The sequence below is a fragment of the Toxotes jaculatrix genome, chromosome 8 (assembly GCF_017976425.1).
Source record: "Toxotes jaculatrix isolate fToxJac2 chromosome 8, fToxJac2.pri, whole genome shotgun sequence".
Lineage (NCBI taxonomy): Eukaryota > Metazoa > Chordata > Actinopteri > Toxotidae > Toxotes > Toxotes jaculatrix.
In genome coordinates this window covers 15,176,624-15,192,524 of record NC_054401.1, presented here as the reverse complement: position 1 = coordinate 15,192,524, position 15,901 = coordinate 15,176,624, and the positions used below count along the sequence as shown (strand labels likewise).

The following is a 15,901-nucleotide window of genomic DNA, read 5'->3' as shown; positions in this document are numbered from 1 at the left end:
AGCAGTTCACATTAACAACATTACAATAAATTATACTTCACATTTGAACAGATGAATCACTCAGTAACAGTTTCACAGTAAAACCTGAAGATAGTCCTTAGTCTGGTCCTTAGATTGATACACATACCCCACACAAACCTATTCCCTACAAGTTCCTGCACAAGAGAAATACTGCACACACGTCTGAACAATAAACTTATTTTGAACTTCAAGAAATAACACACATCATGAAATGGAGGGACTGATGTTACAGGGATTATTTTGGGCCACAGTTTCTCTAATGTTGCATGTCTAGACGTGCCACCTTGTACCACTGCAGCAACTGCAACTGTCAAATCAAATCTGTCACAACATAAGCAAGCTGTTTATGAGTTATTCTCATGACTAGAGGGTGTGTTGATTCAACAGAGGCATCTGGTGGTTGGATATACAGGAGGGAAGTTAAAGTAACATACTTTGAAATGTCAAACCCATATATACCATTCTCAACTAGCTATGAGTTTAGGATGAATGAAGAAAGGGGTCTGCTTCCAGAACAAAGATTAATATGAAGAATGTCATTTAATATATTCAATGCATTTTGCTAAAATCTACATGAAGATTAATGTCTGCACTGGCAGAGGTGTGGGTATTCAGGTCCTTGCATTCTGCTGACATGGTACCTGAGCTAAAGTCAGAGATGACCAGTAAACCATGAAGGAAAAGAGACATGAGCATCAGACAATGACAGCTGTAGCTTCTGTAGCTTCCTTTGAAACTGTAGGCAGTTTTAGAGAATGCATCACTTTTGCACAACATATGCATCCAAAGATTTTGCTCTGAACTGATTTGATCTACAGAACAGTCGTTCAAACTCTAAGTAGAATGTATTTTATTTCCATTTCTCACCTCAAATAAGAGTAGGAGCCTTCTGGCAATGAGGAAATACCATGTACTGTAATTAGCCTGGTATTTGGTAGAACTTTGGGATTAAGTTTTAATATTAGACTCTGTGTATATTGAAGTTCAGGGACCTCAAGATTCTGTGAGGAAAATGGGAAAATTGGTTTCCGGAAAAATAAACTAAGATTTCAGCAGTAGTAGAGACACTAATTTATGGGGTTTTAAGATTACTGTAATTAACAAAGTTGCTTAAGGCTGACTGTAACCAGCTTTATCAAAATTATTCTGGTTTGGGATCAGCTATGAGGAAAATCATCCTCAAAGTCAGTGCAATGACTGAAAACACCACTTATTGACTAATTAATTATATATTGACTATTAGTCCCAAACAGCAACCAAAAACTTATTTCACAAACATGCAGCCTGTTAATGAATCTACATGCTTGGGTAAAAGGAAAACTTTTCTGCCTTCAGGGACCTAGTTTCTCCTCAGGAGTGAAATTCTTCTTGTTTTTCAGTTTGTGAAAATGCACATGATGCTGTAGTGTTTTTTTTTCACCTGAAAGTAAGACTCTGTACAACCAACCTCTGCTATCCACTGACTGTTTTAACTACTCATCCTTTTAAGTGTCGAACTGTATAATCACCTCTTTGTTCTGGCACAGGAAGGCTCAGTTGGTTGGCAGCAGCTGGCAGCTCTCTATATTATTTCTCATAGGACGCAGCTGCCAGGATTAAAACTTCACTCTCATCCATCACCACTCTTTCTTCACTAACTCCAAGGACATTTTAGTAGTTTCCCCTAAAGCAAGAGCTGCAATAAAGGAAAGATGTTAGAAGGAAAAAAAGATTCTTTTTGAGGACTTCTTCGTTTTTTGGGGTTTTTTTTTAGCTGGATAATGGAAAAGTGAACTGCAAATACATGTAACAATAAATCCAGAGAACACTTTACACCTAGCCTGGAATAACTGACAAGTAAAGTGATGAATCTGTAGCTTAAACTCACCTCATATTTCTTTAGGGACAGAAAAGGAGAAGGAGAAGTGTTCTTTAGCATGCTCAGCGCTTGTCTGAAACCAGCTAATTATATTTCATAAAGGAATCTATTTCCAGGTTAATGACCCGTGAACCTTTATATACTTTTGGGCCATGATGAAAATCTATTTCTCTCATTTATTTTCAGCTATCAATGGCAGGGACTGGAAAAATAGGTGTCACCGTTGAGGTAAACACTCAAATGGACCATAACAGTCATTATGTAATGAACTACAATATTGAATTTCATGGTATTGCATCCCTGAAACAGAGCAGCTGGCCAGGTTTTGGTTGTGCGTGTGAGTAATGCGAAAGCTAGAAAAGAGATTTCGCAATACAGTGATACAGAAACAGAATACATCATTGGATGTTTTTTAACAGCTCAACAAACACGCTCAACATTGTTTTATTACCTTGACATTTCATAACGCACAGGGAGTGTGACTGACACCAAACATAAGTAAGGTCTTGACATTATTTATGTTTGGTGAATGGCTTTTTGGCAAATAAGATCAATAGAGAGTGGGGTCCAAAAGTCCAAGACCACTTTCTAAGACTTTTGGACCACACTGTATTTGTTCAAACATATCTTAGATAATGTAATTCATGATATATTTCCGTATTTGGTGTAATGATGATCTGTGCAAGGACCCCACACAAGGAGGAAGTAAAGGCAAAGTCACCAACCTTCATGTAATTTATCTAAGTTAATGCATCACAATATTATATTACAGTAAGCCCACTTTGCCCTGCCATTTAAGCCAGTACCTACCAGCTTATGCCTCTTTCAATGTAGCATTTACTTCATGTTGTATTTATGATCACATACGATTGAAATGTCAGTTACATAACCGTAGGTAAGGCCACGCCAGCCTGTGCTTTGTGTCTGTTGACTTGGCCTCCTTGCTCCTGGCGCGTTACAGTTTCTGCGCTGTCTGTGATTGGTTGGTTTGGGACCAATGAATGCAAACATCTGTGGTGACGTTCGGTGTCAGTGGGTTTTTGCGCGAAGGTGCAGATGTTGGCGGTCTGAGTAAAGACGAGAAGACGTTGGCTGAGTGGCTGAGGGCGCCTCTTCAAACTGAAACACTCGACGGTGAGAACAATGCTTTTATGTAAATGCTTTCAGACCATTCAGAGACGTTGTTGATGGAGTTCAAGGTCGCTCTGGACACTTTTGTTTTTGCAGCGCTTTGAATTCTGTTCGGCATTAATGAATGAAGTCAACTGTAGTAGCTAACGGACTTTATTGTTATGGCCGCTGTTCAGCAGACGTTATTTGCTGTGCATTAAAATTCAAAATGCTTTGGAAAATACCTTCAAAATGTGTATCACAGGTATACATTTTTCCAGCATCTTGCCACACACAGCCAATAAGTCAGTTCACACTAAGTTTGGCAGACAAACGTGTTTGTGTTAGTATTATGTAACGATGTTTGTGTGTTTATTAAGCATCTAACGTTTATGGTTTATTTAGGTGCCTCATCTTTGCTGCCCCTCTTAGGAATTTGAACTCGAATCTCATCTTTTTTTCTCTCCTCCTCATTCGTTTTTCAAAATGATGCCTTAGTTTTCAGTTGTGTGTGTGTGTGTGTGTGTGTGTGTGTGTGTGTGTATGTTTATCGGTGTTATGCTGCATTTCTATTGGCCCGTCCCGCCATTTTTTGCAATCTTGCAAAAACAAACAAACAAACAAACAAAAAACAAAACAAACAAAAAAGTGTGTGGACTCTCCATCTGTGGGCACCCAAGAATCATCACCATTTAATACATGAGGTTCCAACTTGTTTTTCCTGACATGTCACATCATGTTAGACTGGCAACTGAACAAATTATGTAATGTTATAACTGGTGAATGTGTGCAGCACCTGCTGAGGTGTTATTCTTATTTATGCTGCAAAGATTAACTATTGTATTGTTGGAGAAATTATGTTATCAACTTGTCTTTCTGTGCCCCAAAAGATGCTTGGTTTGATTCTGTAATGCCAAAGCAGGAGGGACAGTTAGTTAGTTTTATTTTTAAGTCATGTTTGCATGCTTGACTGATGATCTGTAAAAACATGACCTGTTACTGTCAGCTACATTGGTGCACTGCTTCTCCTGCAGAGAGGACATGGACATGGTACATCCTCTCATTTGACCAAAGTAAAATGAACACTTCTGCACTGTACTAGATGTACATGGCTTGTTACTAATCTCATTTTTTCATTTTCTCCTATAGTGTTACTAAAGGCAACATTTCTGCTGAAATGGCAAGCTGTGGAGGTAGGTCTAAACTATGCAAATAGTTACTGTCTGTGGTCTTTTGGGATGCAACAACACCTTAAAAACGTTAGATTAAAAATCTTTAAAGACCTTATCAGTGCATTTTAAAATAAATGTAATCCCATTTTCATTACAGCACAATCCTGTACAGTTAAAACAAGACAAACAAAACAACAGTATATAATTGCTAAAACAGAAAAGCAGGGCAAAGTTGCGACGTCCTTAAGACTTCTGAAACTATATGCAACAACCAAACACATTATTTAATGATATAGCAGTAAGTAAGATCCCTTTGATGTGGTTGGTGTTGCAAGTTACAAAACTGATCGGTACAGCTGCGCCCCCACAGTCTTTGTCTTCTCACATCTTGTTTTCATTTCTTTTTCACTGGGAGATGCTTCCACACAGCAGAGATCATTGTTCTCTTTTGACCTCTCTGACAAGGCAGTGACCCCTAAAAAGGCAGCAGGAGGCCACCTCCTCAACCTCCTTTAATTTTCCTGACTCTGGATGGAGACAGTGAATCTCCATCTTTTTTATAGTTAATTGTTTATCATTCATCAAGATTTTAACCATCACTTATACCGATATGTAGTAAAATATCCTTTTTTTTACAGAGATCCAAGTGAAGGAGCTGAATAAGCGTGCTTCAGGTCAGGCATTTGAGGTCATCCTGAGCCCCACAAGCCCAGATGCCAAGGGGGAATTTCCACTGTCCCCTCTTAAAAAAAGGGAAACATCACTGGATGAGATTAAGAAGAAACTGGAAGCTGCAGAAGAGAGACGCAAGGTATCTGCACAAATAGCATTATAGCTCATAGTAACTGATGTGAGCGAACGACCCACCAACTGAGCTTTGAGGTGTAGCACGGGGATTAGGTTCTGTTAACTTACTGCACAAGTTCTCTTTTGTCATTCTGTCAGAGCCATGAGGCTGAAGTGCTGAAACACTTTGCTGAAAAACGAGAGCACGAGAAGGAAGTCATCCAGAAGGCCATAGAGGAAAACTGCAACTTCAGCAAGATGGCACAGGAGAAACTCAATCAGAAGATGGAGGCGAACAAGGAGAACCGCACTGCGCGGATGGCAGCTCTCAACGAGAAGTTCAAGGAGAAGGTGAGCTCCTAATGTCACACCAGCATATCTTCATGTTTAATGTTGAAAGAATTGAAACTATATAGAACTATATATACTTAACAGGACAAGAAGCTTGAAGAAGTGAAGAGGAACAAGGAGACAATGAAAGAAAGGGAAAATTAATTTGTTTGCGACCTGAAAAACAGTCTTTACATCTCTAAAGATAAGCTATATTTTTTTAACTGACGCTTCCACATTATTCTTTGTAGTGTTTGTTCTGATTATGCTGTTGATGCTGTTGAAGTTGGTTATACTGGTTAGATTTGGTGTGGATATAGTCTGACTTTTCCTTACATGTAGATTTCTCTTTGGCAGCTGATTACACATTGTTTTGGGTTTTGAACTTTTTTTTTCATAAGCAGGGATTCCATTGCAAAAAATTGGTCATTATGCTTCACACTGTTAAAATGCATCATTAATACTGTTCTGAACTTTTGATACTGTTACTGAATGATACCAAGGTTCTGCCATTAAAGTTTGTATCCTCAATTGAAGTTTTAAGTTTCTGTCCTGGAGAGTTGATTGTGTTTACAATGTTATCTTTGTGGCATTTGATGAAGACTTACATAATTATTGGAACAAGATATTACACAGTCCCCATGTGGCACAGTCTGTAGTTAACGATATTTTGACACTGCTGACACCTAGTGGCAGAGAGTTCATCTTATTTATAGTTTTGTAATTGTTAAAAGCTCAAATCCCCAAGGGATATTGAGATAAATCTTATGTTCTTATTTCAATTTGTTTATTTCTCTTAGGAAATAATGAATATTTATCTCACCAGACATAAAAAAATCTTTCAAATAAGTAATAATAGAATAAAAAACATGAACTGCTCATGTCCACAGTAAAGATTAGGGGCAATATTTTTATTTTAAGGGGTCACAAGCCACAAAAGGTGGAAACCAGTGTTCCCCTAGGCTTGTTTATGAGTCTTTTCCTGGTCTGCATCAACAAACAAACAGACCTTATTTTTAAAAGATAGGAGCTTTTGCAGAGAAAACTTTTGGATGAAATGTGCTGCCTGATTCCACTGGAGTTGTCATGCTTGTCAGAGATGGTTCAGCTAAGTCTTCATTTGGATAAAGAGTTTTTGGAATAAATAAAAAAAAACTTGATGCATAAACCTATCTGTAGAGAGACAGAGGAGTAACAATGCTGCATATTAACAGTGGCTTGTTTGTGAAGGTGACAAAATATTTTTGCTATTTTACTTCCCTCCCTCCTCAAGCCTCATAGAAGGAAGTAGTTTGAAGCAATATGAGTGGTAAATGCGGGGGAGAGAGGGCAGAGAAATGCGAAGGCCTTTTTGGCACAGCACAGATGATAGTCCATCTTTAAGAACAATGTATTCTCTGTATTTTCCCGGCAATATCATAACCAATGTACAACAACACACCAAAAGAAGTACAGAAATATTGCTTCACTTTAAGTAATCCCAGACCAAAAAAGTTTGGGAACTGTAGTCATCTGTGAAAATGAACATACAGCTTGAAAGGTTTATGGTATAATGTCTGGCAGCACAGACTGATGACTGATGGCAAGGCAAAGAAACACAAATCTGTCATTGTGGTAACACATAAACATTCTCACGTTTACAGCTATGAGCATATTGTAGTTTCGGTGTTAGTAGACAAAGCTGTAAAACTTGTATGCTGTGGTATGATGGTGTACAGGTAGCTCATGGGCCCTGCACATGAGCTACCTGACACAAGTTGTCACAGTGATTGCTTTGTCACACATCCTTGTAGTGAACATGAGTTTGTAGAGTCTTAAAAATGCCCAGACAACATGGTAGCACAAGCTCAAGACTTCTTCAGCTCTTTTGCACCTAGTTACATAAATCTATTGCATATTGTTGAACACACAAAATTGCAACAGAGGCCATGGATCAACCATGGACATTTTCAGACAGCTGTGAGGCAATCCCTGCATGCCGCATGGTCCACAACATTTTGTGTAAGTACACAGAAAGCTTGCCAGTGCTTTTGAATTTGTTTACACTTGCTTGCATTTTGCACAAACGTGCAGTCAGTGTCTGTCCTGTCGCCCATGCTGGAACTGTCAGTGCCAAGTATCATTCATTCAAGTTCAGAGCAGTGTTGTGTGTGTATGCTCAATGAGTTTTCTAAAGCAGCTCAACCTGTTTGAATCTTTCATTTCCAAAGCATGTTTTGTGCTTCTGATCACTCTCTCAACATAGATTTTTACCTCTTTCATTGGCTATTACATTTAAATAGTAACTGCAATGGCTTTGTTTATTACTCATGAAGTGCAATGTGAAACACATACCTGCACTCATGGATCAACCTTTTTCCTCAGCTTACATAAGAAAGAAAAGAAAAATTCTTACGGTGCATAAATTGAAGAAACGATAGACACTTAGCCTTTTTTGAGATTTTGCACATGCAATGATCTATCCTACATGTCCTTACACAACATAATCCCTTTCCTTCATGTTTAGGTTGTCTTTCAGGTTTCTCAGCAATTTAACACTTTGTGGCGACAGTATAATAATGTTTGTTGAAGTGTGATGTATGTACACATGGTTGTTTGTGTTTGAGTCTGTATTGCTATGCACACACACAAGTACACACAGTGCTGCACAATCCCATCTTTGTCATATGTTTAGAGGAAACTTCTGGACCCATCAGCCCACAAAGATGCTTGTCCCATGGTGCAGTGCTCCTCCACTGTCTGACGACACAGGGGACAAAGACTGGCTCGACTCCAAGACCCTTTACTCAGCCTGCTCTGGATTTTTGGATGCTTGCTCATGATCATGTGTTTTGCTGGCTTCACCAGTGCATATGCAGCATATGAACCATGTTCTGAGCTTCTGAGTTTTCCAAGGCTGGACTTATTCGGGTTAAGACATAGATCATCTCAAAGTAGGTAAATACCCAAAGGGCAAAAGCACATCCAGTGTTATTGTAGACACACCCTGAATCCATCTCTATTGGGAATATACACTGAGCAGGATGGGAACAATGGATATCTTTCACAAACACAGTCCAACAATGGAAACTTTGTTACTGAACGCCAAACAGGGGAAAGACATAAGCTATAAAACTGATTTGACCACTAGAGTCAAGCAGGGTAATTACTTGTTTTGATAACCAAATGAGATCCAGTAGGGCTATCACTGTTATTTGAAAGGCAACTTAGAAGTCAAATTAAGAGCATAGGTAATCTGACAGCGCACACAATATCGTGGCTCAGATAGCTTTGTTACAATACCGAGCATGGGGGTATGAGCTAAACCTTGTTTAAATATATATGTTTATTATCAAAGTCATTATCAACAGAATGGCAGAAAGCTGTCTTTTGGGGTAAAGTGGTGCATGTTGAAAGGGACATCATTTCCTTCAACAGTGAAGCCACTGCTACTTTTAACCCTTTGTTTTTATGTAGCGGCCTTATGATACATGCAGGGCAGATGTACGAGATTGAGAGCAGGAATATGAGATGTAAAAAAAAAAAAGGCTAGAGTCCAGAATAACACCTCAACTAACTAACTAACATTATGAATTCAAGAAAAATATAAATATATAAACTCCTGTATGGATATTATAATGGGATCATATTTAAATAAATATTACGGTGACCTTTTGTGTTAACATTACATGACTTTGATCTATTTTTAATAACCAGACATAAAGACACAGAAAACCAGTTTGACAAACGTGATTAACTATAAGACTGGGTATCCAAGGGCCTTATCTGACAGAAATGCCTCATGGGAGTGTCATGCATTCATCTGGCAGTGGAAGAATTTCTTGTCGGGAGTGGGTGGGCTGATTGGCGAGACGGCAGCTGTCATTGGTTGAATCCGTGCGTGCGGGAGCAGTAAAAGAGCAGCGCCGTGTTTGCTGATTGGCCAGAAGAGCCGCTCGTCAAATCGTCCTTGTATCCTCCCAGCAGCTGCGCTGTGAGAGCCGCCAGGCGCTGCTCCAGTCACGGTCATCTTTTCTCTGCTCACCCCTTCAAACAATGTTATCTACATTCTGCACGGCTCTAAATCCTTCACCGGCTGCTACATCTGAGTCTTTGGATTGATTCTCCCATCTACAGGTATGTCCATTTTATTAATATAATTATTTTTTTTCCTCGAAAATTCGCGATATTTTTTCCGTGATATGGTAAATTGACATAGCGTGAGATAGGTTCGGATGCGCCTCGATCGCAAAGAAGGTGCAGCGGTATCTTATTACTATTATTTTTTTTTATTCGGCTCTAAACACCGCACAGCAGAGGTTTTTAATGGACTTGGGGGATTGAAGCAAGCGTCGAGGCTCGGAAGAAGGGTGAATGCAAATTTATTTCTGACATTGGCTCTCAAATTTGAACAGGCATGTCGATCAGGTGCAGGTTTTGCTTGAAGGAATTAACTGCAACAGGCCCATATAGGCCTGCGTTTAAAACCCACGCTTTGAAGCATCCTTTCCGGTCATAGTCGAGCATTTTCCTTGACCCATAAATATTTTAAGGGGTTTCAACCCTTGTTGGAAACCGAGGGCTGGACTCGGATGGGGTTATGTTACGTAATCTCTTCCCATTCATCACTCCACGCCTTTCCTCCTGATCCTCGCTCGGCCTGCCTTCATCCCACTCAGCCTGATCTCTCGGAGGCTGCTCACTTCATCCCTGGGAGTAAACCCAGGAAGATCTGCAGTGTTTTAACTGTTTTTTAATCCTGGTCTTCATGTGTAGATCACGCTCATGTCAGTTATAGCCCAAAAGACAAACTCAGCAGTGTGCATAATTAGGCTTGCTATATTTATTTTTTAAATTCAGTTGTTGGTGTTGCAGAACCAGGACAGAAAACACAGCCTATATTTGCTGACAAACACGCCAGGAACTTCAAGTCATATTTTCCTATAAAATTGTTTATCTACTTAAGGGTGAGTCCAAAAACCAGCTGAGCTGGAATTGGAAGGAGAAAAAAAAAGCAAAAAAACAAGCAAACTGGAGATGCATAGTACTGATTACATTCATTTCACCCTCAGGTCAGGTGGGAGTCATTTCTCACTGCTGTGATAGTGTTGCAACGCTTCTTCTATCAGTTATATTGTCATAACTAACCTTTTAGCATCTTGATGTTTAAAAAAAGTATTATTATTATTATTATTATTATATTATTATTTTGTATATTGATATTGTAATATAAAAGTACATATATTGTGACAACAGTCATTCACAGTCACATGATAGTATCACCTGTACAAACAACTTCCACTCTCTTTTGAATTAAAACCTATTTTCATATCCTACCTACACCTCTTGAACAGAAACACTGTGCATAGTATTGATTCTGTGTCAAGCCCTGCACTCTACAAATATCAAGACTGAGAATTTAGAAAGAAGGCAGGAGTGCCAGAATTTATGACCATAAGGGCAGCTGAGGTCAGAGCGTTATTGCACCTTAGCTCCTGTGGTGTGCAGCAGTCCTTCAAAGTGATGCATCATGTTGTAGAGCAGATTAAAAGCTTGTGAACGAGCCAGAGAGAGAGCAATCAGATGCGGTGCTGCCACCATGAATAAAACTCTTATCCATATGAATCCATGATGTATTATTAATTATGAAAACATTAGGATAATTCACTTCGCAAGTGGAAATACTCATCAATACTTTTACTTATTAACAATGGATCAAATGACGTGTGTAATATGAATGGGGTCACAATGAGTGCGGAACACACAGGATTATCACTCAACACTGCAATTCATCTCTATAGAGCCTTTCAGTCTATTTTAGGCTGTGGATTATTGTTTTGGTTTTCTGGCCTGACAAGTCTGCTCTAATCAACCTCTATTCTAGCTGATGTCGGCAAAAAATCTCTGATAAACTCATTGTAAATTTCAAGCAGCAGAATCAAACGGTAGGCAGACACAATTAGAGACTAGCTGGTGAACACGGTGGCGAGACAGTTTTCTTAGGAGTTTGTGGCAAACAAAACTGAGCTAAAAGGAGAGTGAATGTTGTGCTTCAGTTTTTCAGGTGGCCAAGACGCAGCTCCAGATGAATGTAAATATTGCTCTGTGCCTGATGAATGGGTTAACTGTTCATAAATGTTTTGTTTGACCACCCAATCATATTAAACAGAAAACCAGCACACTCTGGAGTATATGGAACCCACTATCAGACAGCATCTGAGTACCAAACACATACCGATTAACTTTTAACTGACTGTTGGTTCATTCTTTCCGCCCTCCTCTCTCATCTCCAGTTTGCCATGGCGACGGTGGTGATGGAGCAGATTGGTCGCCTGTTCATCAATGCGCAGCAGCTGCGTCAGATCCCTCAGCTGCTGGAGTCGGCCTTCCCCACGCTGCCTTGCACCGTGAAGGTATCTGATGTTCCTTGGGTGTTTCGTGAGCGTCACATCCTCACTGGCTACAGACAGCCAGACCAAAGCTGGCGCTACTACTTCCTCACCCTCTTCCAAAGGCACAATGAGACCATCAATGTGTGGACTCATCTGTTGGCTGCCCTCATTATCTTGGTGAAGTGGCAGGAGATCTCGGAGACTGTCGATTTTTTGCGAGATCCTCATGCTCAGCCCCTCTTCATTGTCCTCCTGGCTGCCTTCACCTACCTCTCCTTCAGCGCCCTCGCTCATCTCCTCTCTGCCAAGTCTGAGCTCTCCTGCTACACCTTCTACTTCCTCGACTATGTGGGGGTCGCTGTATACCAGTATGGCAGTGCCCTGGCGCACTACTACTATGCCATAGAGAAAGAGTGGCACACTAGAGTGCAAGGGTTCTTTTTACCTGCGGCAGCATTCTTGGCTTGGCTTACTTGCTTCGGCTGTTGCTATGGCAAATATGCCAGTCCTGAGATACCCAAGTTTGTCCTCAAGCTCTTCCAAGTGGTGCCCTCAGCCTTGGCTTACTGTTTAGACATAAGCCCTGTGGTCCACCGTATCTACAGCTGCTACCAGGAGGGCTGCTCTGACCCAATTGTGGCATACCATTTCTATCATGTGCTCTTTTTCCTAATCAGCGCCTATTTCTTCTGCTGCCCTCACCCAGAGAGTTTGTTCCCTGGGAAGTGTGACTTTATTGGACAGGGCCACCAGATATTTCACGTATTCGTGGTGGTGTGCACCCTGACGCAGGTCGAAGCACTGCGAACAGATTTCACAGAGCGCCGTCCCTTCTACGAGCGTCTTCACGGTGATCTTGCGCACGACGCCGTTGCACTCTTCATCTTCACTGCCTGCTGTAGTGCTCTTACCGCTTTTTATGTACGCAAACGTGTACGTGCCTCTCTCCACATGAAGGAGGAGTAAGAATTGAATTGAGTTTAAAAAAAAAAAGTAATTTATTTTAGTCCGTGGTGACCATTTAATTAAAATAATTCAAATGTTTTTGTCAATGGAAGTTATCAGTTTGTGACAGTGACTTATGATTATTTCTTCTCTGTGATTTGCCAAACTACTGTAAGTTATAAAAGTGATTTAAGGTTGTGTTTTGTGACTTTCACTGAGGAAAAGGGAATCTCGTAATTTGTCCGTAGCAATACAGGTAGTACTTAAACACTGAGTCCTTGCATCTTTCCTCAGCTCTTTTATTAGTCTGCAAGGTTTTTATTTAGTCGTAGTCTAAAGGAATGTTTTACTTTACCGTACAAAAATACACAGAAAACTAAAGAGACTGGTTTCTTAAGATGCCTTTTACCTAATCATATTTAAAATAATCTCACTGTCTTAATCAAATTGTAGCATTTCAAATCATGCAAGCATTTCTTTTTACAATTTGCAGTCCTTTTAACACTTTTTAAATCGCAGCCAGACACCAGTTCCAATCCAGTTTAAACAGCTGTTCAAACAGCTGTTCTTACCTAGGTACTTACCTTTCTGACTCTTTCCTTTCTTCTTTTTGATTCTGCCCCTCTCTTCAGGGATCAAAGCAGGATTTTTTTTTTCAATCTATCAAGGCGCTAACACTGTACCATGCAAATGTTTGAACATAATCTGGGAAAGTTAAAAACCCAATTTCAAAACCAAATATTGTACCTCTTTTAAAAAAGAAAAAAAAAAAAAGAACCGTTTTTCTGTGGTGATACCCTTCTGTTGAATTATGTTGAAAATGAGGCTGGCACTCAGTATTGGTTAGGAGATGGATGCTAGATTACTGATGTCTCTTTGTTGTTGTGACAGTGTTAATCTTTTTTTCATTCAAAGGGCTGGAACTTCAGCTTTTGCCTTTTCACACCCCATGATATCAGTGCTTTTTCGTGCATTGTTTTCTTTGTCAGTTAATCAGATTCGAGTCACAATAAGCCGTGTCTGACTGGTGTTCCGCTTTTGGTATATTTCGGTTTTGTATGATGAATATATATGTGCCTCTACGCATGTCTTTTGGTATATATACTGTGGATATTAAGTGTGTGAATGTCTATGAAAGCTTAGCCTTGCACTTCTTTCTTACCTTGTAAATAAGCTGTATTTCTCTAGAAGGTTGTATCCCCTTTTTTCCGTCTCTAATAGCATTCAGCCCTGAATGCTTTTTTTTTTTTTTTTTTTTTACTGCACACTCCTATTGTGCTGCATCCTCTCGTTGTGTTTTATGTTCGGCGTCCTCCTGCTTATCAGACCTTAATGGCTATGAATACACCATTTCATACTATTGCACTGTTACTCTGGAGAGTCCCTTTGTTTTTAGTCTTTTTTTATTTTAAATCTTTTGTTAATATCACACAGATATGGCTCACTGGTAATGTTGCTTTGTTTTCTATCTCATGAAATCTTAAATGTCAGAACTCTCTGTTCATGATGGTGTGTAATGTGCCAATGAATCTGTTATTTCTTCAGCGATGGTACTACTGAAAAATGAATTCAGAGAAAGAATGTCACAAGTGACAAGTTGATTTTAAATGATGTCTTGACCTGACTGCAAACATGCTATCCTCAATGCCCCTAAATATGAAACTTGTAACTGTTGACTTTAGCGTTACTGACCCGGTCTCATCGTGCACTGCCTGAATCAACACTGTACATACTGTAGCTGACAACACTGGCTATGTTTACATGCATGAAGGTGTCTGCAGTTAATGCGGTTACTCTGGTTTTGTGTTGACTCTTGGAAATGTCACAATTCAGATTAACCTGGGTGAACCTGTGCTCAGGGTTGCCTGTGCGAAACACCTCCCCTTTTTGTGCAGGGTCTTAAATTGGTTGGCAACAACGTTGGAACGCTCATGTGATTTTTGTATGTGTAGTCTAATGCTTCATCAGAAGGCTGCCTTATAGGCTAATGATATCCAATTGGCAAATGAAGCCTCTAAGACTCTCACTAGCTTTGCCTAACACAAGGTTATTGTCCTGATCATCAAAAGTTAAAACCGGGGTTGTAATGTATTTCCCGTGTGTTACAGGTAACTCAGTATTGCTCAAACAGGGAGAGAACAGCTGGAAAGTTACCAGTGTTTTTGGCTAAATATATTGTTGCAACATAGATGCTCTGTCACAGATGATCTAAGTTGCACGCCAATTAAACCTGACTAAAGGCCAGTATATGCTTCGGCAGTAGAATCGATGCTGTACGTATGACATTTTACGTGTGTACCCTACACCGTAAAATGTAACTACACATTGCGATGATGCAGACCACAACAACTGTGAATGATCCACTTGGAAGCTTGTCTCTCAGTAGCCAGATGAGTACATAAAATTCACTCTCTTTCTGCCTCAGTCAGTTCAATGGTTGTACACACCGTCTTCTCTGAAGTCCAACTCCAAAATGATCTGCTCAGTCACAGTGGCACAGAAACTCTACTGCCAACTGGCGTTTTGGCAGCTCTATTGCAGAGCGATAAAGACACACCAGCACACAAGAATAAATGCTCACAATGGCATAGGTACTGCGTCAAATCCTGCGCAGAAGCATAAACCGGCCTTCAGATCTTAACTGGAAAATGGCCAGCAGTGTGTGTGTGTGTATGTGTATGGTTGTGTGGACAAAGTGTGGTTTGGAACCACTGTTGTGAGGACATTTTGGTTGGTCCTCACAATTTTAAGTGGCTGTTTGAGAGTTAAGACTTGGTTTTAGGGTTCAGGTTATCTTATTTGTCCTGGTTAAGGTTAGGGTTAGGGGCTAGGGAATGCATTATGTCAGTGAGTGTCCTCAGAAGGTTAGAGGTACAAAAGTGTGCATGTGTGTGTGTAAACGTAGCCTCTGATGCCACCCAAGGTTTCCCTTGTCCCTTTATGAAAGCAGGGTGAGAGGGACCAGAATGTCTCCTGCCTCTAAACCATGTGTGGCTGACTGTATTAATATTCTGTGGTATTTAAGAAAATAAAAGTGTTACAGTAACTTAAAGTTCTCTTATTCATTTTTCAGCAACATATGGAAGAAAAGAAAAGCCATAATGATGAACGGTGAAGTTGAAGCACTGCTGAATACTTTATCTTGAACTTTAACTACTTTAAGTACTTGAAGTTTAAAGCATTGAAATACTTCACTTTGGAAACAATCTAAATGAATTTGTGTGCCTGAATTCCCTTCACTGGCACTTCTAGGCCATTTCATGTTCTGTAATTTCAAAAACTTAATTTCAAATATTTTTAGGGCTCAT

The 15,901-nt window shown here is 39.9% G+C and overlaps 2 protein-coding genes across 2 annotated transcripts; both read left to right on the top strand.

Annotated features, from left to right (window-relative positions):
• The first annotated feature begins 2,911 nt into the window (after nucleotides 1–2,911).
• Nucleotides 2,912–5,808, top strand: stmn1b (stathmin 1b). Its single transcript, XM_041045169.1, has 5 exons — nucleotides 2,912–3,013; nucleotides 4,139–4,182; nucleotides 4,800–4,972; nucleotides 5,107–5,298; nucleotides 5,383–5,808. The coding sequence occupies exons 2-5, from the start codon at nucleotides 4,167–4,169 to the stop codon at nucleotides 5,440–5,442; spliced, it is 441 nt and encodes a 146-aa protein (XP_040901103.1). The 5' UTR covers nucleotides 2,912–3,013; nucleotides 4,139–4,166; the 3' UTR covers nucleotides 5,443–5,808.
• A 3,457-nt stretch (nucleotides 5,809–9,265) lies between these two features.
• paqr7b (progestin and adipoQ receptor family member VII, b) lies at nucleotides 9,266–15,628 on the top strand. The gene is made up of 2 exons (XM_041045167.1): nucleotides 9,266–9,393; nucleotides 11,550–15,628. The coding sequence occupies exon 2, from the start codon at nucleotides 11,556–11,558 to the stop codon at nucleotides 12,612–12,614; it is 1,059 nt and encodes a 352-aa protein (XP_040901101.1). The 5' UTR covers nucleotides 9,266–9,393; nucleotides 11,550–11,555; the 3' UTR covers nucleotides 12,615–15,628.
• The last annotated feature ends 273 nt before the right edge of the window (nucleotides 15,629–15,901 follow it).

Coding starts and splice junctions, on each gene's coding strand:
- stmn1b (XM_041045169.1), top strand. Junction 4,973..5,106: donor CTGCAGAAGAGAGACGCAAG/GTATCTGCACAA, acceptor TCATTCTGTCAG/AGCCATGAGGCTGAAGTGCT. Junction 5,299..5,382: donor ACGAGAAGTTCAAGGAGAAG/GTGAGCTCCTAA, acceptor TATACTTAACAG/GACAAGAAGCTTGAAGAAGT.
- paqr7b (XM_041045167.1), top strand. CDS start 11,556: ATGGCGACGGTGGTGATGGAGCAGATTGGTCGCCTGTTCATCAATGCG.